General features: G+C 33.7%; 1 protein-coding gene across 2 annotated transcripts; it reads left to right on the top strand.

Moving 5' to 3' along the window:
• Positions 1-409: 409 nt before the first annotated feature.
• cabcoco1 (ciliary associated calcium binding coiled-coil 1) lies at positions 410-18,913 on the top strand. Of its 2 annotated transcripts, none has more exons than XM_051124523.1 (8): positions 410-512; positions 3,153-3,241; positions 3,741-3,910; positions 4,129-4,273; positions 5,447-5,519; positions 12,185-12,295; positions 14,671-14,817; positions 18,077-18,913. In XM_051124523.1, the coding sequence occupies exons 1-8, from the start codon at positions 411-413 to the stop codon at positions 18,158-18,160; spliced, it is 921 nt and encodes a 306-aa protein (XP_050980480.1). In that variant the 5' UTR covers position 410; the 3' UTR covers positions 18,161-18,913. The 2 variants fall into 2 exon arrangements, with proteins under 2 accessions (XP_050980480.1, XP_050980479.1); XM_051124522.1 differs by having other exon boundaries at positions 12,182-12,295.
• The last annotated feature ends 5,165 nt before the right edge of the window (positions 18,914-24,078 follow it).

The following is a 24,078-nucleotide window of genomic DNA, read 5'->3' as shown; positions in this document are numbered from 1 at the left end:
ATTAAACATCTGGATATGTCAGTTTTGATTATAAACGTTTTAATGAAAGTTAGATGTTTTAAGCTGGGCTGTCATTGACATCGACTTTTTTTTCTCACTATTGCGAGTTTTCATCACTTTCTGACTTCGCAATGAGTGAATCGGTTCTTATTTTTTTATTTGATTAACAGTGATCGAAATGACTCCACTTTAAAGGAAAGATCATGAAAAAAAAAACAGACAAACATCATAAACACAGAAACAATTAGCTAATGACACGCAGGAACGTCTGTACCATTTACTATCCGTGCAAATCAGTTTATTTAAATTAATCGAATGAAACGTCAAGCGATTGGAGTTCTAATTCAAGGCGGGCAGAAACACACGCGCCACCTATTGTGGTTTCCTAGCAACAGTATACAGACAACAACATGTCTGGAAGAGAGAGATCACGAGAGGGAGTCCGATCCGCTGAAAACTCAGAGAGGATTAAGAGAGGAGAAGAAGCGGATAAAGATGATACTAGGCTCAGTGTATGTAAACTACAGTACATGCGTATGAATTCAGTCATTCACTCGGTGTTTAGACGACTGCTACAGAGCTAGGATGAAGTGAGGTACTAGCGTACTTTTGAAGAAGATCCCTGCTAATCTACACTGAAGAAAAATAAATACAAGAAATACTTTAAAACTTGTATTAATAACGTTTACAAACATTTTAAGTTGTATACCAATGCTTAAAATGTAATTAAACTTATTGTTGCTATATAGGCTAATATAAATAAAGTAGGTGTCAGACATGAACTATATTTTTACTTAATATGGTCACATTAACAAATATTAAACACAAAAGTACCTGTAAATAACGCACAGATATCATGAAACACTGTCAGAATACATTTTAAATCATTGACCGGTCCTGATGTGCAATTATACAGTCCTCAACTGTCATTGTGGATTTAGAAATGATTTCTGTGATCATATATATGATATATGTTTTAATAATGATTATAATGTTTTACTAATGATTTTCAACAGCACTCGGTTCTGAGACAGCAAAGCCTGCAAAGCTAATAAACCTGTAACTACTGTAGATATAGTGTAAAATATTGTGAAAATGAAATATAACAAAATATAATGAATCTTAACTCTCAGATTAGATTATAACGGTAAGGTTTATTTTTAATTATAAATAAAATAATAAAGTGTATTTTCTAGTAATAGTTGTTATTGAGTGAGTGATGCGTGAAGTGGGAGGATCCATCTGCAAAGCTTTATTGACAAACAAAGACATGGGCAAACATAGGCAGGGTCGAACATTGGCAAACAGGTATACTTGGGCAAGACACGAGTAATCTGTAAGGCAGGCGAGGGTTGATCAGCGGCGAGCGTAATCCAAGGGACGAGGCAAACGGGTAATCCAGGCCAGAGTTCATTTGAGGGGCGAACGGAGTCTGAAACGACATAGCAAAGGGTTAAATCCATGACAGGCGAGAAGTCCAGGGCAGGCGGAAGGTGGACAAAACAATATAACAAGGCGAGGATACAAGACTAGAATGACTGGCTACAGGAACAGGGGTGAACAAGGCTTAAAGGAGAAGTGTACTTCCAGAACAACAATTCACAAATAATTTACTCACCCCCTTGTCATCCAAGATGTTCATGTCTTTCTGTCTGCAGTCGTTAAGAAATTATAGTTTTTGAGGAAAGCATTTCAGGATTTTGAACTTCCAAAATGTAGTTTAAATGCAGCTTCAAAGGGCTCTAAACGATCCCAGCCCAGGAAGAAGTGTCTTATCTAGCGAAACGATCGGTCATTTTTTTCGTAAAATAAAAATTTGAATCATGTAGAAAGGTCACATGGAACACAGGTGGAACTACAGACCCAGTGTTTACAAAGTGAATGTGCAAAGACTAAGAAAGTGCAAGTAAGCCAAACACGGTTTAAAGGTACAATGATGTCAGACGATTCTGAAGTTGTAGGAGAAAATAAGATGGAGTTTTTTGCCATATTCTACCTTTTTGAGCCGGAGTACACAGATGATGAACTTAGATGTGATTCGTAGTAGTGGTGGGAAGTTCGGATTATTTTACCGACTTGGAGCTTTAATTCTTGCTCAGCAAAATGAACGAATCTCTTTTAGAGTCATTTCGTTCATTTTAGCAAAAAATAATTAAAATGTTACGTGTTACTTCCCTCTACTGATACACAAATGTTGATCACATTACAAACAAGACAAAACTATAATGCTATAAGAAACAGAAAAGATTAATTCATTGTTTACCTGGATCTTTAGTCTATGATTAGCTCACCTCACCTCTTATCTGACAAGTTTTCGGGTTCGAGTCATTCGTTCATCACGTGACAGGCCCATAAGATGAACGAACGACTCGAAAAACCCAAAGACTCGAAACAGGTGAACTAATTCCAGTACAGAACCTAATAGGATGTTGCGCATGCGCCACTGAACGAATCACTCCCCGAGACACATTAAAGATTCGTTCAAAATGAACAAATCGTTCAAGAACAACCCATCACTATTTTGTAGCATCGTGGACGCACATCCCAGAGCCTGTGCTACATGAGCTTTTGTGCTTAAAAAGTATATAATTTTTTATTTTTCGAAACAAAATGACCAGTTGCTAGAGCTAGAGTTGCTAAGACCCTTCTTCCTCGGCTGGGATAATTTAGAGCCATTTGAAGCTGTATTTAAGCTACATTTTGGAAGTTCAAAATCGGGGGAACCAATCAAGTCCATTATATGAAGAAAAATCCAGAAATGTTTTCCTCAAAAACCATAATTTCTTTACGACTGAAGACAGAAAGTCATGAACATCTTGGATGACAAGCGGATGAGTAAATTATTTGTAAATTGTTGTTCTGGAAGTGGACTTTTCTTTTAACTAGACTTAGAAACTAACAAGAGCAGCAACACTAGACGAGTGCTAAACGCAATGCAATACTCCACCCATAGGAAGAGGAAGTCTGAGGCTTATGTAGTGTGCTTGATTGGTTACAGCTGTGTGTGTCATCAGCACAATGGATGATGGGAAATGTAGTCCAGGGTGTGGTACAACAGTCTGTATAATGTGAAATGGCAAGGCGACTTCTGGTGGCGAGCGGACTGGCGATCAGGACCAGATTCATGACAATAGTATTATCTCATATTCTAGGAAGTGAAGATATCTTTTCCACAGTGGGAACTTCTGAAGCAGGAACAATTAAATATTCTTCTCAATCTGCCTGTGGACCAAGTGCAGTTGTAAGTTTATTAAAAATTGCTTCTTTAAAATCATTAAATATATGCATCTGTGTCACAGCTCTTTTGAGCAATAACAGTATAATCTTTTTGTCAGCTACTATTGGTTTTTTTTTGTATCCAAATGTATGTGACTTATAATAATTAGTCAAACGATTAATCGCAATTAATCACATCCAAAAAAATTTGTTTTTTTACATAATATATATGTGTGTACTCTATATATTTATTATGTTATTATAAATACACACACATGCATGTATATATTTAAGAAAAATATGTTGTTTATATATTAAAAATGTTTATATTTAATATCAGTTATATGAATTTAAATATATACATGTAAATACATGTAAATATTTTCAAAAGATATACTGTATGTGTGTGTATTTATATATAGATAATAATGTAACCCCTTTTTTTTTTTGGATGCAATTAATCGTGATTAATCACTTGACAGCACTAATAATAATATAATATATTGTATGTCTTTCATTTTAAGACAGTTTGAGGATATCCTGAATATCAAAAACCAACAAACGTGTGTGAAAGAAGCTGCGCTGTTGGAGTATTTTGTTAATGGATTTTGGTGGGCCAAAGAGATGAACTTCAACTCTAAGCAAATCTCGTTTATCATGGCACTTTTGCAGCAACTACTTGACAACATAAAATGTAAGTGGCCTTCTCTGAAATCAAGTTTTGTTTAGTTTGAATGTCAACCATGGTTGTTTGTTGAGATCTACTATATTTTAATATATTTAACTTAACACTAATTTAGAATCTGGTATGAATTTGTGAAGCACAGTACAGATCTTTTACCTGATTTACCTGTACATTTTTTGTGTGTGTGTGAAATAAAAAAACACAATGCCTATTGCATTTTATTCCAGACAAACAGTCATCATTTGCTGAAAATTTCAAGGCATTTACCCAAACAGTTCTTGCCACCAGACAATCCTCATCCACACAAGATAAAGCCAGTTTTTTATTCACCACTGATCAAATCAAAGCTATCACAGATTACTTCAAGACCAGGTTTGTTATTCTTTAATTGCATTCCTCCTAAATACATGATTATATTCAAGTGCACATCAATTGTTGAATATGGATATGGTCATTGTTAGCCTGTCGCAGGTTATTAATTGATGCAAGATGCTGCTTTGCTATTAGACAGCCGGCAACAAGCAAACTAGAATCCTTTTATGGTCTTCATAATTAATGTTATGCATAATTCATACCGCAACGGATTGTGAAGCATGCCGACTACAGTGGCGCATAACAAGCTGCATGGAAATCATCCATCTTTTAGATGCACAATGTTGAAAAATGACAAACAGTATGTGTATTATAGCAGAACACGATTGATTTCTCTGCTTACCTGAAAGCCTCAGTAATGCACCCTTCACCAGACCTAAATTCAGACTGCTTGTTAGTGCTTGAGTTTAATTTATCTTCGCTCTCCTTTACTGAGCATGTTAATTTAAAATATTAATATAAATGTTCTGGCGTTTGTAAAAGAGTTGTTATTCATGGAACATCAGATAACATTGAATTTTAATGCAGTATTACCATTCGAGACACAAATCATAGTAGAGTAAATAGGGATTTTAGCCAAACATCTCAATTTTGACCATAATTACACCCTTATAAACTGCTGGCACATGAATAGCGAGCTGCAGGGATGGCATATTTTCATAGGCCAAAACCCAGAAATGATCAATTTAGCACTTCTGGTTTCATCATCCTGAAGTCAGTGAGTTTTTGGTTAAATGTCTGAAATAAGGTCTGTGGTTAACACAAAGACAACACAAGATATTTTCATGTTTTGTTCTATGATTTAAAATACATAGGTAATATACCCTTGAGTTTTTTTTAAGCTTTTACTTGTCCTGAAAAAAAAAAACAGTTACTATACCAAGTGGCTAAATGGGACTACAGAGGTTGTCTGTTAGGCTTCAATATGTATAAAAGTTGTGTTCATTTTTGAAGATTATCAAGATGAACAAAACGTATAAGAGTCATACAGTTTTGTTGGCCACAGTCCTTATTTTCTAAAAGAATCTAAAATTTAGTAGGAATATCCTGTTAGATTGAGGGAATCAATCATCACTTCTGTGTTTGGCCAACAAAAATCACTGCAGCATTCAATATTGTCAACAACTGTGACAGTAGAACAGGTCCTCATGTGTTCTTCTTGTGTATAAACAGTCTTTTCCAGCACTACAGACTATATGAATTATTGTTCAATCATAGAAGAGAGGAGAAACTCCTGAAAATAGAGGTAAGATTCAGATTTAATATATAAAATCAAAATTTTCAAAAAACTCATGTCATTACATTTTATTGTCATTTCATTTTGTTACATTGTATTGTAAGTCGCTTTGGATATAAGTGTCTGCTCAATGCATAAATCTGAGCTTAAAGGAGAACTCCACTTCCATAACAAAAAATTACAGATAATTTACTCACCCTCTTGTCATCCAAGATGTTCATGTCTTTCTCTCTTCAGTTGTAAAGAAATTATGTTTTTTGAGGAAAACATTTCAGGATTTCTCTCCATATAGTGGATTTCTATGGTGCCCCCGAGTTTGAACTTTCAAAATGCAGCTTCAAAGGGCTCTGAATGATCCCAGCCGAGAAAGAAGGGTCTTATCTAGTGAAACGATTGGTTATTTTCTAAAAAAAATTACAGTTTACATTTTTTAACCTCAAATGCTTGTCTTGTCTAGCTCTGCGTAAACTCTGTGTATTCCGGTTCATGAAAATTAGGGTATGTCAAAAAAACTCCCGTCTCGTTTTCTTCTACAACTTAAAAATTAAAAACCCTTCTTCCTTGGCTGGGATCATTTAGAGCCCTTTGAAGCTGCATTTAAACTGCATTTTGGAAGTTCAAACTCGGGGGCACCATAGAAGTCCACTTTATAGATATAAATCCTGAAATGTTTTCCTCAAAAAAACACAATTTGTTTACGACTGAAGAAAGAAAGACATGAACATCTTCACTGTCAGAAAAAAAGGTACAGTTATGTCGCTGGGGCAGTACCCTAAGGTACAAAGTGAAAAGGTACAAATATGTACTTTTAAAGTACTAATATATACCTTTAAGGTAACAAAACATGTACCTTTAAGGTACCAATATGTACTTTCTAAGTACTAAAATACCTTTAAGGTATTAATATATACTGTTTAGGGGTAGGTAAGGTAAAAAGATGTACTTTTTCACTTTTGTACCTTAGGGTACTGCCCCAGTGACAGAACTGTACCTTTTTTTTCTGAGAATGTTGGATGACAAGGGGGTGAGGACATTATCTGTAAATTTTTGTTCTGGAAGCGAACTTCCCCTTTAAATTTCAGGTTGTATATTGGGATTGCAATATATCATGGCTCATTGCCCTAAAAGTTTCATTGATACAGTGGTTTTCAACATATCAACATATCAGTGCATTTTTTTTGTCTAAATCACTAGTTCAGTCATGTTGTTCAGACCTTGGTAAATTGTTTTTACATTCCAGAGTATGAATGTTACATTCATAAACAGTCAACTGTGCAGTGACTCACTGTTTGCTGAGTTTTCATCAACTCCAAAACAATACCTGTATTGTGGCTATGATTCTTAGATGAGATTAACAATAATAAATATAGCTGCAAGCAGTGATTATCGGGGGTTCAAGCGCTTTAAGGCATTTAAGCACATATGTAAAAAGACATTACATATTATTTAGCAAACCTGTAACAACCTAAATCAATGATTAAATAAAGCATTTGGCAAACCCAGGTAATTTACTATAGAAAAATAATTTTACATTTTTATGAAAAATTGGGGGAAAACCAGTCAGTATCTGGTGTGACCACCATTTGCCTCACGCTGTACAACACATCTTCTTCGCATAGAGTTGATCAGGTGTTGATTGTGGCCTGTGGAATGTTGGTCCACTCCTCTTCAATTGTTGGATATTGGCAGGAACTGGAACACGCTGTCGTATATGCAGATCCCGAGCATGCCAAACATGCTCAATGGGTGAAATGTCCGGTGAGTATGCTGGCCATGCAAGAACTGGGATGTTTTCAGCTTCCAGGAATTGTGTACAGATCCTTGCAACATGGGGCTGTGCATTATCATGCTGCAACATGAGGTGATGGTCGTGGATGAATGGCACAACAATGGGCCTCAGGATCTCGTCACAGTATCTCTGTGCATTCAAAATGCCATCAATAAAATGCGCCTGTGTTCGCTGTCCATAACATACGCCTGCCCATACCATAACCCCACCACCACCATGGGCCACTCGATCTACAATGTTGACATCAGCAAACCACTCACCCACACGACGCCATACACGCTGTCTGCCATCTGCCCTGTACAGTGAAAAACGGGATTAATTCGGTTTGTGCAAGACGCCATCGAATGTGAGCATTTGCCCACTCAAGTCGGTTACGACAACGAACTGCAGTCATGCAGATGAGCTTCCCTAAGATGGTTTTTGACAGTTTGTGCAGAAATTCTTTGGTTATGCAAACCGATTGTTGCAGTAACTGTCCGGGTGGCTGGTCTCAGGCGATCTTGGAGGTGAAGATGCTGGATGTTCAATTCACGGGCAACAGCTCTGGTGAACATTCCTGCAGTCAGCACGCCTATTGCACGCTCCCTCAAACTTGCAACATCTGTGGCATTGTGCTATGTGATAAAACTGCAAATTTTAGAGTGGCCTTTTATTGTGGCCAGCCTAAGGCACACCTGTGCAATAATCATGCTGTCTAATCAGCATCTTGATATGCCACACCTGTGAGGTGGATGGATTATCTCGGCAAAGGAGAAGTGCTCACTAACACAGATTTAGACAGATTTGTGAACAATATTTGAGAGAAACGGGCCTTTTGTGTACATAGAAAAAGACTTAGATCTTTGAGTTCAGCTCATGAAAAATAGGGGGCAAAAACAAATGTGTTGCATTTATAATTTTGGTCAGTGTATCGTCCCTCCAAGTTTCAAGTCTCAGTGACTTACGGTTTGGTCTGCCCAATCACTTTTTGGTGGAGAATGCTGATCCTTGGCCATTCTAAGAATTACAATTGGGTTTCAGTGCTACGTGCTTGAACCCCTAAAAAGTTGCATGTTAATTTGTTTTGTTGTGCAATTATCATAAAATTTATGATATACTCCTTTTTTTTGAGTCAGACAAGCAAGGATAGCAAATGAGTTGGCTTAATACAATTTTTATTCAATTAAGCCTACACTTAAAGGTATATTTCACAAAAATAAATAAATAATAAATTAATTAAAAAAAATTGTTCACCCTCATAACAAGGGTTTCAAATTAACTTTTTACCTCACCAACCAATTTGACTACCAATTTTTTTATTTACTGGCCTTTTATAACTAAATCTGCTGGCCAAAACAAAATTATTGGAAATAAACCAGATTATCAAAATCGCTACGTAAGTTTAAATATATTTATCATTAAATCTGAATCATTATTAAATGGCTTTCAGTTTTATGACAGTTAGCCACTGTTTGTGGATAACATATATGAAAATAAATCAAAATAAGAAAAAATGCACTCTGATTTCTGTTCTTCCATTAAAAATCCATTCAACCAAAACTTTCATGCTCGTATGGTCATAAAAGCACTGCAAAAGTAATTCATGTGACTCCAATGGTTTAATCCCAGTTTTATGAAATAATGCGAATGCTTTGTGTTTTTCTTCTTTTGTTTTCACATCAATTTCCTCATAGCACTGTTCATGTCCATTCATGTCTCCTCCATACTGTTATGCTCCATTCCGGGAAACATTTATGCGGGCTGTCTCTCTCTCTCTCTGAGTTTCAGCTTGAGCAGAAAATCTGCCTCCCATCAGATTTGCTCATCCATAATTAACACGTGATGATCGTGCTTTGAGTACACTTTCAAAATGTCAAGCCAGAGGAATATAACCAATCATTTCATTGCACTTACATCAATATTTCTGCATGCAGGGTACATCTGTATATCTGAGATCTCGAAAAACGGGAAGACTTGATTACATCAAACATCAAGGCACAAATTTGTTTAGCGTCTGAATGCTGCTTTATGCTCTAGCATACAAATAATGAAAGCTGCAGTTGAGCATCTTACAGTGAACAGGGATCAAAAACAAAATCTGGGTCACTGATACAATGGCACCGAACACCATGTAACAGAACAATTTTTTATTTGTTTTGAAAGGAACTTCAAAGCACATTTTGAATATTAATGTACTTGTTTATTTCGCTCGTATTGGAACCGGTTTATTGAATCAAGATGTTTTACGAATTACACAAAAGCAAAACAGGACAATGAATTGCAGCAGGCGTCTATTTTTATTCCTATTAAAATGATACTGTTGACGTTAATTTGTTTATTGCTTGAGATGGAACACACATGAATCATGTCATTGGGAATAATGGGAAACAATGCAGTAATGAAAGAGCATTGTTCTACTTCTCTGCTTCAATTTGCCGTTGTAATTACGTTCGGTATACAAACCACAAGACTCTTTGTTTTTGTTAGTGTAGTAGTTTTGGATTCTGGGTGAAGGGCCTCCTGCCAAATGAACAGTAAAACGTTCCAGCCAGAGAAAATTGAACTGTTAATGCAGGCCTATATATTTTCAGATACACCGCACAAAATTAAGACACAAGACAGTTGCAGTGCTCTCTGAAATAATTGATTTTTTAGATAATGACCACTTAAATGTGTGACTCACAAAATGACTTAAGGCTGAAAACATTTATTTCATAATTTTCTGTATGTAGGCCATAAATATAATACTCTTAATTTTTATGTATTTTAATTACAGTTATTTTGGATGTAGTTGCTGTAGAGTTTAGAACAGTTCTATATAAAACAATAGTGGATTTACCATCAAAATTTAACATCTAATGTTAAATTGTATGTTTTTAATGTAAACTTCCTTTAAATCAAAAATAACAATAATTTATGTGGTTTTATATTATTTATTTGAAAAAATAGAACAGTGTAGTGTTTATTATTACATTGTTCAAACTGGTCGAGATTGATATGGGATTTAGAAATTAATTAGTCATAACTATTAGTAATAGAAATACTTTTTAGAAAAAGTAATTAGTACAGTAATCTAATTACACTGCAGAGGATGTAATTAAAAGCTAGTAATTAATTACCCAACACTGCAACGAACAATTATTTTGCTAACTGATTAATCTGACAATTATTCAAGTAATTGATTAATTACACTACTATTTTTAATGTTGTTTTAAAGAAGTCTTTTCTGCTCACTAAGCCTGCATTTATTTGATCCAAAGTACAGCAAAAACAGTAAAATATTTAAATATTTTACTATTTTACTACTAAGTGTTTTCTATTTGTATATATTTTTAAAAATGTAATTTATTCCTCTGATTTCAAAGCTGAATTTTTAGCATCATTACTCCAGTAACATGATCCTTGCTGCTGTAAAAAACATTTTATTATTATTATATTGAAAACAGCTGAGTAGAATTTTTCCAGAGTTTTCCAGAATTTTTTTTAGAGTTTTTTTGATGAATAAAAAGTTCAGAAGGACAGCATTTATCTGAAATAGATTTTTTTTGTAACATTATCTTCATCATCACTTTTGATCAGTTTAAAGCATCCTTGCTAAATAAAAATATTAATTTCTATAAAATATTATTCTGACTCCATGCTTTTGGATAGTATAGTGTATAATTTTTATTTCAGATAAATGTTGATCTTTAGAACTTTCTATTAATCAAAGAATCCTTAAAAAAGTACTCAACTGTTATAGAAATAATAAAAAAAATTTCTTAAACAGCAAATCAGCATATTAGTATGATTTCTGAAGGATTATGTGACACTGAAGACTGGAGTAATGATTCTGAAAATTTAGATGTGATCACAGGAATAAATTACATTTTAAAAATATATTTAAACAGAAAGCAGTTATTTTAAATAGTAAAAATATTTCTAAATATAACTGCTTTTGAGTTATACAGAGTTCAGGGAGACCAGGACGAGACGAGCGTTTGAGATTAAAAAGTATTTAAATTGTATTTTTTAAATAAAAATAAACAATTGTTTCGCTAAATAAGACCCTTCTTCCTCGGCTGGGATTGTTTGCAACCCCATTTGGGATCCGCGTTTAAACTGCATTTTGGAAGTTCAGAATTGGGGCACCATAGCAGTCCATTATATGGAGAAAAATTTTCCTCAAAAAACATAATTTTTTTACAGCTGAAGAAAAAAAGACATGAACATCATGGATGACAAGTGAGTAAAATTGGGGTGAGTAGATTATCTGTAAATTTTTGTTCTGGAAGTGGACTTCTCCTTTCACTACTTTGTACAGACGTGATCAAATTCATTGTTGGTCATCCTCATTATCAATTTTATTGATTAGTTGTTGCAGATCTACTCTGCTTCCTGTCGTGATGTTGATAATGGCTGATCGACTATGTATTATCCTACTTAAAGGGATAGTTCACCCAAAAATGAAAATTCTGTCATTAATTACTCACCCTCATGACGTTCCAAACCCGTAAGACCTTCGTTCATCTTTAGAACACAAATTAAGATATTTCTGATGAAATATCACGTTCAGGAGGGTACCATGACGCATTATGTTATTTTTGTTTTCTTTGTGCACAGAAAATATTCTCATAGCTTCATAACATGAAGGTTGAACCACTGATGTCACATGGACTATTTTATCAATGTCTTTACTATCTTTCTGGGCCTTAAATGTTCAGGTTCAGAAAGCTCTCAGACTTCATCAAAATATCTTAAGTTGTGTTGCAAAGATGAACAAAGATTTAGCTAATTTGGAACGACATGAGGGTGATTAATGACAGAATGTTCATTTTTGGGTGCACTGTTACTTTAATGTTGCAGGAAATAATCTTCAATGTGATTTATAATGAATTTTAAAAGGTTGGGTCTTTTGTTTCAGAAGTGCATTGAGGTGATCAACCCTGCTGAGTTTGCTGCCCCGCTGGAAGAAGGCATGCCCGCTGATCTGTACTTCCATTACATGGCTCCCCCACGTGTCCAAACGCCTGAGCAGGTAAAATGTTTCCTTTGCCTTCCAGCCCAGTCCCTGCTGTAATCACGGCTGAACTATCCAAAACCGTTGTAATGTGTTTGGCTCGCAGTAGACTGTTGTATTCTTTTTGTGGTTCAGACTTTGCTTGGAATTACCCTTTTAGAGAAGATGCGTTTCACATGTTTCTCATTTTCAGAGGAAACACAAATCTGCTTCCAAGTATGACTAACACTTTTCCTTAACAGACACTGCGCTACAGCTGGAGAACATAGACTGTACTGAGCAGAGGGAATCGTATATTATAGCAGAAGGATTACATCACAGCACCATTTCTGTCTTTGTTTTTTTCAATCCCTAAGAGAATTTTCTTTTGCAACTATTTCTGTATTCATGTATTTTTAATAATTAATTTGTTGCGTACAGAAAAAATGAATCTAGTATAAATACTGCATATAAAAATGTCTACCTTCAAGGAGCTGTATATATACTTTCCCACACGTTTTCTCAAATCTTGAAATATTTTCAAGACATAAAAATGAATAAGATCTTAAAAGCCATGGGAATCAGTATACATTTCTCTAGTTTCCCAGCATTAAAGTCAAAACTGACCCTGCTGTGCACAGTTCATCAGTGCATATTATTGCAAAGAAAAAAACTGTGCAATATTTCATCAAAATGTAATAACATCTTCCAACTCTGAAAAGACTTTCTTTTTCCATTAACGTCACAAACCTCTCTCCCATCCAATGTGAAATGCAATCCAATGTGTAATTTTCATGAATCAGTCAGTGCCTGATTTTAAACTCACATTATCTTGTTAAATATCCTGTTTTAATTGGACATATGCCTTTTGTATGTGCATTCTCTATAAAATGATTTTTAATCCACATCCCCGGAAAGTACATGAAGATGCACTGGTCAGAAGGCGTGGGAACCCTTTCTGCTGCAGAATCTCATTAGAATGCACAGTGTGCCATATCCAGGAAGTGTGTGCTGTTCATAAAAAGGCCACATGTAGGCGCTGTGCCACTACTTATGTTTTTATGAATGAGTTTTTTTTTTCACACAAGATACTCAGTTCTCAGTTGCTTTCCCACATGAATGCTCAGTAAATTCCCCCATTAGTTATTTGATGTAATGTTACATTAAAAGCTAAGAAAAATAAATCACGTCAGAGCAGATTTTGCTTTTATTGTGAATAACTAATAGGCGTGTATTCAATGAATCACGCTACGCCATTTATTTTAAAATAAAGTAAAAACATCCAAAGGGAGGTTTTGCGTATTTTGATTTTCATTGTAAGTATTAGTTTTGTCTTGTTACACTAATCTGTTATTGCCATTACCATTTATCCACAGAACAACAGATGTGGGGAATGTGTTGAAAAGGATACACTGGAAAAAAAATTGAGTTATGGAACAATTCTCACTCAGAAATTGCCAGTAAATTTCACAAATAAGTACTAAGAAATGGCAAGTAACACTGAATTAAATGTGAATGTTTATATATATATATATATATATATATATATATTCCAAGAATATGTATATTGAGTTTCAACAGACCCCCCTAATAAATAATGAAGAATGAGAGTGAAGGGGGGAAACTTAACATGGGAGGAGGCAATGCCATTGCGATATGATTGGATATCACTGGTTATGTTCGGCTGTGATTGGTTCATGCAAAGCCTGAATGATATAATGGCGCTAACAGGAAGACTAAAGTAAACTCACACACTTAGATATAACCACTTTGTTATGTCAAAATAAGACTTGTAATGGCATGAAAACATGTTCTGTGAGAGTGAGTAATCAGCTTCGTGAAATTCAAAGTAAATCTCCGTGTCTGTGACCAATATTTACCAAGCTTTGATGACTAAGTTAATGATCCGAAAAAAAAAATAGTTAAAAGTTAACTAATTAAAAGAATAGTTTTACATACGTTTGCAAATAAAATATACTTTTCAAATTGTACTGCCTTTAGTTATTATTGTAGTAAATATAAAATGCTTAGAAATACTAACTTGATGAGATTCATACATGGCTTTCATAAATAGAATATTGATTCAATTATAATGTAATGTAAAAAAATGTTTTTTTTTTTTCCGATAGTGTAAGTAATGTTTATTTAACCAAGAAAATGGGGTATATTTATAAAACTCAGCCAAAACTAAAATGTCATTTATTATTTATTCACCCTCATGTTGTTTTAAACCAAAGGAAAGAATATTAAGAATCTTTTTCATACAATTATTGAAAGGAAGCTCCTATCCATACAGCTATTTTCCGTACAGTCATGACAATATGTAAAAAAACGGTGTGAGTGCGAATTAAATAACGATATGTAGGTAAATAAATAATGACAGAATTTTCATTTTTGTCTTTAAATGACCCTAGGCTGTGCAGGTATCTCATATGGAGAATGTTGAAGAACCTGGAAAAGCTGAGCTGGAAGAAAGTCCTGGGAATCACGTGGGCTTCCGTGTGGAAGATGTTCGAGAGGTGCTGGGGGAAATGACCCAGGAGATGTTAGCAAAACTGCAGGTATACACCCTTGAGCAAAAAAACAAGCCTTCCCAGTTGCCTTACATAACGACGGCCTGTTTATAAGAAAAAACATGCTGATTACTACCAACAGAGAGCGAAAGGAAAAAAACACTTTTTTTTTATTTGCTTGAGCCAGTTTCCACAAGAATAACATTCAAGGCTTGAGGGCAGGAATATTGCAGATAGCATTAATAAAACATCTTAAAAGGCAAAAAATGAATAACAGACTATGTATCAGAACAGTATTTCTGAAAATATCACAGTTCTGCTCATATTCTCCCACAAACCTCCACCCACGATGTGATTATACCAAGAAAAAAAGAATCCGATATTAAAACTTGAATAACGCTCTCCTGCTTAATATCGTTGGTATTCTCCGCATAACGTAAAGTACATTAGACAGCTGCTGGCAGATATCGTGATTAATTTTACGGTAGACTTAAGGTGGAATTCAATTACCGTGACTGCCACGATTGCACAAAACAGCCAGGATTGCTAAATTGTGTCGTCTCCTTCACAAGTTTTTACACGTCGAATGTTTCGGAGATTTCAGACGGTTGCCGCAGGCCATGCTGACAAGACTTGAACGGAAGGGGCTATAGAAAGACATGCGTAATTTTTCACTTTGATGGGATTAATGATTATGGGGGTCATTCAATTCTCCTGCCATGTTCCATGAAGACCTTTGTCGTTTGTGTGACAAGCCTTTATTTCAAATGGCAGACGCACTGTAATTTGAGAGCCCATTTGTAGTGGCTTGTGTGTGCATCTTATATGTGAGTGATACGCTGTGGAGCCGCCGCTATTTCCATCAATTCTCCCGGGCTTTTCCTCTCTTTTTAATGTCAGAGGAAGGTCAATTACATATATCACTTTGCTAAATATAACCTCATGCAAAATGTTTGGTAAAAATCTTGCTGCTTCAATAGATTCTATCGAGTTGTTTCTTTTCTATACTAATTGTAACCCGTGTGGCTCTGGGGAGCGTATGAAGTCACTGTGAAGCGTGTTTAATATCAGAGTCACCCGTGTTCGGTTTGAAGTGTTTGGTACATCCATATTTATTCTTTTCTGTTTCCTTTTTTTCCTTGGATATTATTCTAGTTTGAAAAGTTCCCAGGAATGCCATAACTCTGTGGATCTCATCATACCTAATATGGTAGAAACACTGAAAATTACAAATGCTGGAATTACAGAGAATGACTTCCTTACCAATAACATTACCATTCCAGATGTGGACCAGAGGCATTCAATATGCCTTTGTGCTGTACAGGGAACTTCTCTGCACACGATGGGTTGTGTATTTTCATTTAAAGCTGGAACATTGTGTACAAATATGCATGAGTACAATATGTTGTTTTACAGTGAGTCAGCGATCCATGACAAAATCAACAAGGATAAATAAGTGGAAATTTTTTATAGATGATTATGTTTTTCTTTTTTTTCTTTTTTTTTTTTTTTTACCATTGTGACATTATGTATTCTCATTTCTGTAACAATTTCTGGGTGTTTTATTAATGGGGGATTTATGTATCTATTTTGTAATTCCCATTATTCTCAAACGTGAATCTCATTCTTGTAAAATAATAATCGCCATTTATATAATGGTTATAAGAATAAGAATGAGCCTGTTTTTAGAAAAAAAAAAAAAAAAAAGAAAAAAAAAAAAAATATATATATATATATATATATAATTTTAATTTTACTATGCATTCTTATTTATTTATTTATTCATTCATTCATTCTTATTATTTTCTAAAGTGAATTTCATTACTTTAATAAAATAATCTATATTTATATAATAATACTATAAAAATAACAATCTATACAATAATATTTTTGTGAAATCACTGTAGCCTATTTAAAAAAATTACAATGCATTCTCATTTCTGTAATGTTTTTGGCACATTTTATTCATGTGAATTTATTTATTTACTTATTTATTTTTAAAGGTGAATTTCATTACTCTAATACAATAATCTATATGTATATAGTAATACTATAAAGAATAACAATCCATATAATAATAAAACAATATTTAATTTTTTGTGAAAACATTATAGTTTATATTTTGGGTGATTTTTGAAATTATTTAATGCTTTATTTTTACTATGCATTCTCATTTCTGCAATGTTTTCAGCGCATTTTATTCATGAGAGTATTTATTTATTTATTTATTTTTTTAAAGGTGAACTCTATTACTGTAATACAATAATCTATATATTATATAATAATAATATTATTAGAATAACAATCTATATAATATTTTTTTTGATAAAATTAGTATAGCCTATGTTTAGGACGATTATGCCATATATATATATATATATATATATATATATATAATATATAATATATAATATATAATATATATATATATATATATATAATATAATTTATATATAATTTTTACTGTGCATTCTCATTTCTACGAATATAGGGTTTATTATTATTATTATTATTATTATTATTATTATTATTATTTTTACATTGAGACATTATATGTTCTCATTTCTTTAATGTTTTCTGGCCATTTTATTCATGATGGTTTATTTATTTATATTGTAATTCTCATTATTCTCAAAGGTGAATCTCATTACTGTAAAACAATAATCTATATTCAAAGAGTTCAGATGCAAAAGCCCCTAAATCCATCTGACGTATTTCTTTAAAATTAGCATTTCTTTAAACTTAGCATTTCTTTCTGGCTACTTTGTATAGGTTTCTATGTAAGTACTGGTACTTCTGATTGGGCTGAGGCTGGAATTCAGCGAGTTTGAAGTAAAAGTATTTGATGGACGTATACTATGTGTCAGGAGCATTCACTCAGTATCATTATCTCATTTTTAACCGAGATGGCTTTTAGCTGGTTTTGCATCTGAACTCTTCATTTATACAATAATAATCTATATAAGATTTTTTTTATTTTTTTGGTGAAACCAGTATCAATTAAAGATTGTAAAATAAAATACTAACATTGTGTATAGGTCATTTATAGTTTAAATAATAAAATATATTTTTTGCATTACAGTAACGAGATGTTTACATTATTCTAATGAGAATCGAAAGGGGAAGATGTACAGAAACGTCATGAAAATACTGTCACAATGCAAAAAAACTATATAAAATAGATGTTTTTCTTTTGCTTTTGGACTGAAATATAACCCCAGCCCGTGATTCACTCATGTAACTTTAGTTTCCACCCTGGATCGGTTTGGCGTTTTTATGGATGTACAAATTCTTGTGTGTTCAACAGGCCGACTTCACAGAGAAGCTGCGAGTTCATGAGGAGACCTACATCTCGAGGTTAGAGCGACTTCAAAAAGGCTCTTCCAAATAGCACTGATGAGATGCCAAGAGGATTTCCCACCAGTATTTACTAATTCAATCAGAACGAGTCTGAAAATAACACAGAATATGGCACTGGTGGTTTATACCGAACATTTTATACACTTCAACCTCATTTATGTCAAGCAAAACTACTTTATCAGTTTTGTGCGATGTTGATAAGAGATTAAATAAATGACTGGTGATCTGGTGACATTCTTGATTTATTCAGCAAGATAAAATGATGCAGATGAAATTCGGGATGCTGTTCATGCAAGTCAAGGAGGGAGCAGAATATCTAATTAAGTTGTTTGTATAAGGTTTTTGTGGCACCTTTCCCACAAGTCATTAGCTGTCTGAAAGTAGCCCAGCGCTATGGCAACGCTGTGTAACTCAGTCTAAATAGCTGAGTTGCCATATAAAGTGATGTATTATTAAAGCTGAATAGTGACTTTTCCACTGCGTTTGAGAAAGCCCACATATAACTATAAATATCCCCCGCAGTACATATGAAAGAATGCTGATCATTTTTTTTGAAACTCGCAGCTCTTATTTTCCATTTTCACAGCGCAATTATTCCACATCACAAGGCACATTCTGCATACGCAATACCGTCGGAGATTATTATTGTTATTATAAAGATGAATTATTAATTTAGCCCATGTCATTCCTATTATTAAAGGTCTCAAACTCTCACTACACATTTAATACTTAAACAGATTATGATTGATGGGTGAAACAGGTCCATTTAATCAGCGCAATATCAAATTACAGCAATATTCCTCCATGCCTCTGTGTTTTTTTACGGCCTGTTGATTTAGCTCTTCATTAGCCTTTTCGCCCCCGTGTTGACATGTGACGGTGAAGTTAGCTGCTTACCCGGGAACATGTTCAAACAATTTGAGTGTTGTTTTGGAGCCGTTCTTTTTGTTCCCAAACTAATTGATAGAGTAATTCCTGAGCCAAGAGCTGGACGACCTTTCAGCTCGTACACAACAACAGTCCCTCTACTGGCCGATGGAGTACATTAAAGAATAACTTACTACTTACTGGAGTACTGTGGATAGGTTTTAAAGAGCCCATTGTGGCTTCTAGTTCATGTTTATGGGGTCATCTGTATGCTAGCGTACACTTAACAGCGTAAGGTTAACAAATGTTGCCAACTTTTAGGAGATGTATTTAAAACATATTAAATACAGTACAGTTTCCATTTCCCAAAGTAAACATGCCATTAAAAGGCCTATAAAATTTTTGTCCCAAACAATTGCTCTTTAGAATGAGGTGTTTATATGTTTAGAATGAGTTATTTATGGTGAGATTGCCGATTTAAATAATCCTGTTAATTTTGGTCATTCTGTTGATTATATTATGACTTCTGCCATGGGATAAAAAAATAAAACAGGTAATTGTAATTTTTTTTTCTTGAAATTGCAAGACATAAAGTCAGAATTGCAAGATATGAAGCTGTAATTACTTTTTATTTTATTTTATTTTACTTTATTTTATGTCTTTTTGCCAGCTTGAAACTAATAAACTGCTTTAGAAACTTTATTTACTGTTATTATTGCTGATTTACTGTATTTATATTTTTTATTTTATTTTATATTTATTTCAAATTTAGTCAAAATTGTTAGATAGAAAGTCACAATTACCCTTTTTATTTTTTATTCCGTGGTGGAAATAAAAATAAAAACAGAACTGCAAGATGTAAACTTGGAATTGTGAGGAAAAAAGTCATAATTCTGAGTTTATATATTGCAATTCTGAAAAAAAAAGAAAATAGTCAGAATTGTGAGATACAAACTTAAAATTTTGACAATAAAAGTCAGAATTGTCAAATATAAACAACATTCTGAGATTAACTTGAATTGTGATATATAAAATTAAAATTCAGAGAATAAAAGTCATAATTGCGAGATATAAACTTAAAATTCCGAGAATAAAATTCTGAATTGTCAAATATAAACTTAAAATTCTGAGAATCAGTCAGAATTAGCAGATCTAAACTTAAAATTCTAAAAATAATACTCAGAATTGTCTGATATAAATTTAAAATTCCAAGAATAAAAGTCTGAATTGTAAGATCTAAACTTAAAATTCTAAAAATAAAATCAAAATTATAAGATATGAACTTAAAATTCTGAGAATAAAATTCTGAATTTGTTAAATATAAACTTAAAATTCTGAGAATCAGTCAGAATTAACAGATATAAACTTAAAATTCTAAAAAATAAAACTTAGAATTGTGAGATATAAACTTAAAGTTTTGAGAATAAGTCAGAATTGTCAGATATAAACTTAAAATTCTAAAAAATGATACTCAGAATTGTAAGATATAAATTTAAATTCCAAGAATATCAGAATTGTAAGATATAGACTTAAAATTCTGAGAATCAGTCAGAATTATCAGATTTAAACTTAAAATTCTAAAAATAAAACTCAAAATTGTGAGATATAAAATTAAAATTCTGAGAATAAAAGTCAGAATTGTCAAATATAAAGTAAAAATTCTAAGAATACATCAGAATTGTGAGATATAAACTTTAAATTCTGAGAATAAAAGTCAGAATTGTGAGATGTTTTATCTATTTAATTTTTTTATCCTGTGTCAGAAACATGCTTCCATAGTTTTATGATGACTTTCACTAATAAAGTGCTTTAGAAACTTTATTTACTGTGATTATTGACTGATTTCTATAATATAAATAATTATTATAAGTAATTTTTACATTTAATTTATAATTAATTTATAAATTAATTAGTAATAAAAATTAATATAATAATAATATTAATGCTTATTATTAACAAATGATTAAAGAGTGTTAATTATTGGGTTATTTTTGGAGAATGTGACATTTTTACAGTCATTAATGAAACTTTTCGGGGCTTTTTTTTAATGGGAACTGCATGACTGTGCTCTTTAATCCACTTAAATAAGAATAAAAAATGTGTATGTCTGTGTTGCAAGATGTGTTCCTCTTTAAAATGCAGTATTTTTTTCTTCAGCGGATGCTGGCAACAATCATGTTTTTGTCTGCAATCTGTGTGAGATCTAAATACATTAAAACCTTTCGTTGTACAAAATCAAGCTAATTAGAAATAAGGATACAATTTCTGCCAAACTATTGTGTATCTCTGCTGAGTGATTAAAAACATTCTTGAACATTTGATGACGCGATGATTTATAGCTTTAATCATCCCCAAAATAGCTGGAAGGAGTCTGATGTACTGGCAGCACATTTTTTTCCATGGTACTTATTTCACAACAACCCCACTTTGAGAAATAAGAAAGCTTTCCTGTTGACGCATCGCAACACAGCCCATCTTGCTTTGCTTTTTATTAAGTTAAGCAGTACATAAACGGAGGACAATAACAAGGGCAGATGGGCTCTGGGCTTCCAGTTGTTCGTCTTGTTTTGCTCGCTGTTGAATTTGTCATGCCGTGGCAGAACCAAAACACTTTTCCTACATCTGCCCGAATCCAGATTTCCCTCCTTCACTTTTCCAGACTGATCTCATTGAGAGTGCTATTAATTGAGATCAAATGCTTTTCCGAACACTCACTTTGCACATGGCTGCATAACTGTGGTGCCCTGTGAAACCTAATCGGCCTGTTTCTCAAGCCTTTAGACGTGACACAGTCAGAATGACAGGCTCAGGTTTGCCTGCAGAATGAGGCTTCTTGTGCCACATGTGGTAAAGCACAGCACTGATGTACTGTGTTCTGTATCAGTCTGAGAAAAAGAATGCAATAAAATAAAACCATGTGAGGCACTCACAGTGGAAATGAATGGGAGGAAAGCAGAATGTTAAGCTGGCAGTTTTATAAAAGCATTAGCATTCATTTTTCTGTTAAAATGTGTGTATTAATTGAGTCATATTAGGGTTTTAAGCATTACGTTGCCATGGCAACAAAGTTTCAAAATTCACTTCCATTGTAAGTGCCTCGCTGTAACCCACAGTTTTTCCAAAATTAATTACTTGGTAATTATGCCACAAGTGCTTAATTTGTTTTGAACCTGAAGTATACTCTTAAAGGAATAGTTCATGCATAAAATCTAAATTTGCTGAAAATCTTCTCACCCTCAGGCCATCCAAGATGTAGATGAGTTTGTTTATTAATCAGAACAGATTTGGAGAACGTTAGCATTACATCACTTGAAAGAGAATGGGTACAAAATCACCAAAAGTAATCGACACAGCTCAAATAACATCTTGTGAAGCGAAAAACAGCATGTTTGTAATAGAAAAATCCATCATTAGGATGTTTTTTTAACTTGCTTCCAGCTAAAAATACAACTCCTCTATCCATAATATTGCTTTCTTTAACAAAAAGTCGTCTCATTTGAATCAGGAGAGAAAAATGCACAGATCAAACACTGAGTTTTAAGCCAAAACAGCTCTAAACAAGTATCCCAGTGGATTCTGATGTGAGAGGATAACAACTTTTTCACTGTAGAAAGTATTATTATAGATAATGTACTCATGTTTTGTCCAGAAGCGACAGTTGAAACTCTTTAAAGGGGTCATCGGATGCAAAGTTCACATTTTTATGTTGTTTGAACATTAATGTGTGTTGGCAGCGTATGTACAAATCTACCCTATAATGATAAAATCCATGCCGTGGTTTGTAATTAATCTGTAAAAATAATATTCCCTTTTTCAAATCGAGACATTCTCAGATGCTTGTTGGTGTGGCGTCACACAGACAAAGGCCACTCCCACGATAGTTGATTGACATGAGCATCTTACCTTAGATCAGCTGTAACAGTTCGACCTCCATTGTTTCAATGCCGGAGCAGGGACGTAAGTTAGACTGAACGATTGAGGTGTTGTGTTGATGTAATAATGAACATAGTGGTCCTCATTTACTCCTGACATCTGAGCCGCTGAAGATGCAGTGGATTCCGTTTGTTTGTGAAGGGAATGCACCTCCCGATCTACATATATCCGTCTGTGTTCGCGTGAATCATTCGCGATCCAGCTTCACTTACAGCAGAAGTGAGCATAAGGGGTTTTTTTATGCATCTTTGTGATCGCCTTTCCTAGTAACGTGCTAGTTAGCAAGTTTAGCGGCTAAACGTGGCTAAATGCGGCTAAAGTAAACAGGCTCGTCACTCCACAGAGGGTAGAAAGGGGCGGGGCAAGCAGAGCTAATTTGCATTTAAAGTAACAACCCCTTACAATAAGATGATTTTTGCAGAGCTCATTTTGACAAGGTAAAAAGAGTGTTGTTTTACACAACCATTGAGAATTTTTAACCAAAGTATATTATAGACTTTTCATTAAGACCCTAAAGAATCATATCAACTGGAAAATGGGCATCCGATGACCCCTTTAATGATAGATTTGTGTCTTACAAACATTAGGGCTGCAACGATACCTCAATTCTATTTGAGCATTCGATTAAAAAAAATTCTCGATTGCATTTTGCCCGTGTGAAGTAATCAACAAAATACTGGAAGTGGCGCATTCCACATATTAAATCCTAATAAATGAAAATCATAATGCTGTTAAGAATTCACAAACGCTACGATTCAATTAAATAAATATATGCAATTCAGGTTTAATATATGCGCTTTAATTATTTACCTATGTGCATAGCAGAGCTCCATTCACAGTAAATGCTGATACACAAACTTATCATTTACATGTGTGTAGCGTCTCAAACTCCATCTCTGCATGTTGTTGTGAGTTTGGGTTTATTATAACGTTCATCTGGGAACACAACGTGCGCCATTTCATCAGATTTGTAAGGTAAATCATTTATAAACCTGACGCAAAACAAAGGAGAGTACAACATTATCTTTCTCAATATGCTAACTGCTCATTGCAATTTCAAAATAAAAGTTTAAACCCTCACTCTAAATTTACACGTTTTGATATCCACATATTCAAGAAATTACAGTGTCTAGCCTTTCTATCATTAAG

The sequence above is a fragment of the Labeo rohita genome, chromosome 12 (genome assembly GCF_022985175.1).
Source record: "Labeo rohita strain BAU-BD-2019 chromosome 12, IGBB_LRoh.1.0, whole genome shotgun sequence".
Classification (NCBI taxonomy): Eukaryota; Metazoa; Chordata; class Actinopteri; order Cypriniformes; family Cyprinidae; genus Labeo; species Labeo rohita.
The sequence above is the reverse complement of the archived record's forward strand: the minus strand, read 5'-3'. Positions and strand labels throughout refer to the sequence as shown.

What these genes read in the sequence shown, in the direction of transcription:
- cabcoco1 (XM_051124522.1), top strand. Translation starts at nt 411, where the DNA reads ATGTCTGGAAGAGAGAGATCACGAGAGGGAGTCCGATCCGCTGAAAAC. An exon ending in ACTACTTGACAACATAAAAT is followed by an intron (nt 3,911 to 4,128) that starts GTAAGTGGCCTT and finishes ATTTTATTCCAG; the next exon opens with ACAAACAGTCATCATTTGCT. An exon ending in AGAAACTCCTGAAAATAGAG is followed by an intron (nt 5,520 to 12,181) that starts GTAAGATTCAGA and finishes CTTTTGTTTCAG; the next exon opens with AAGTGCATTGAGGTGATCAA.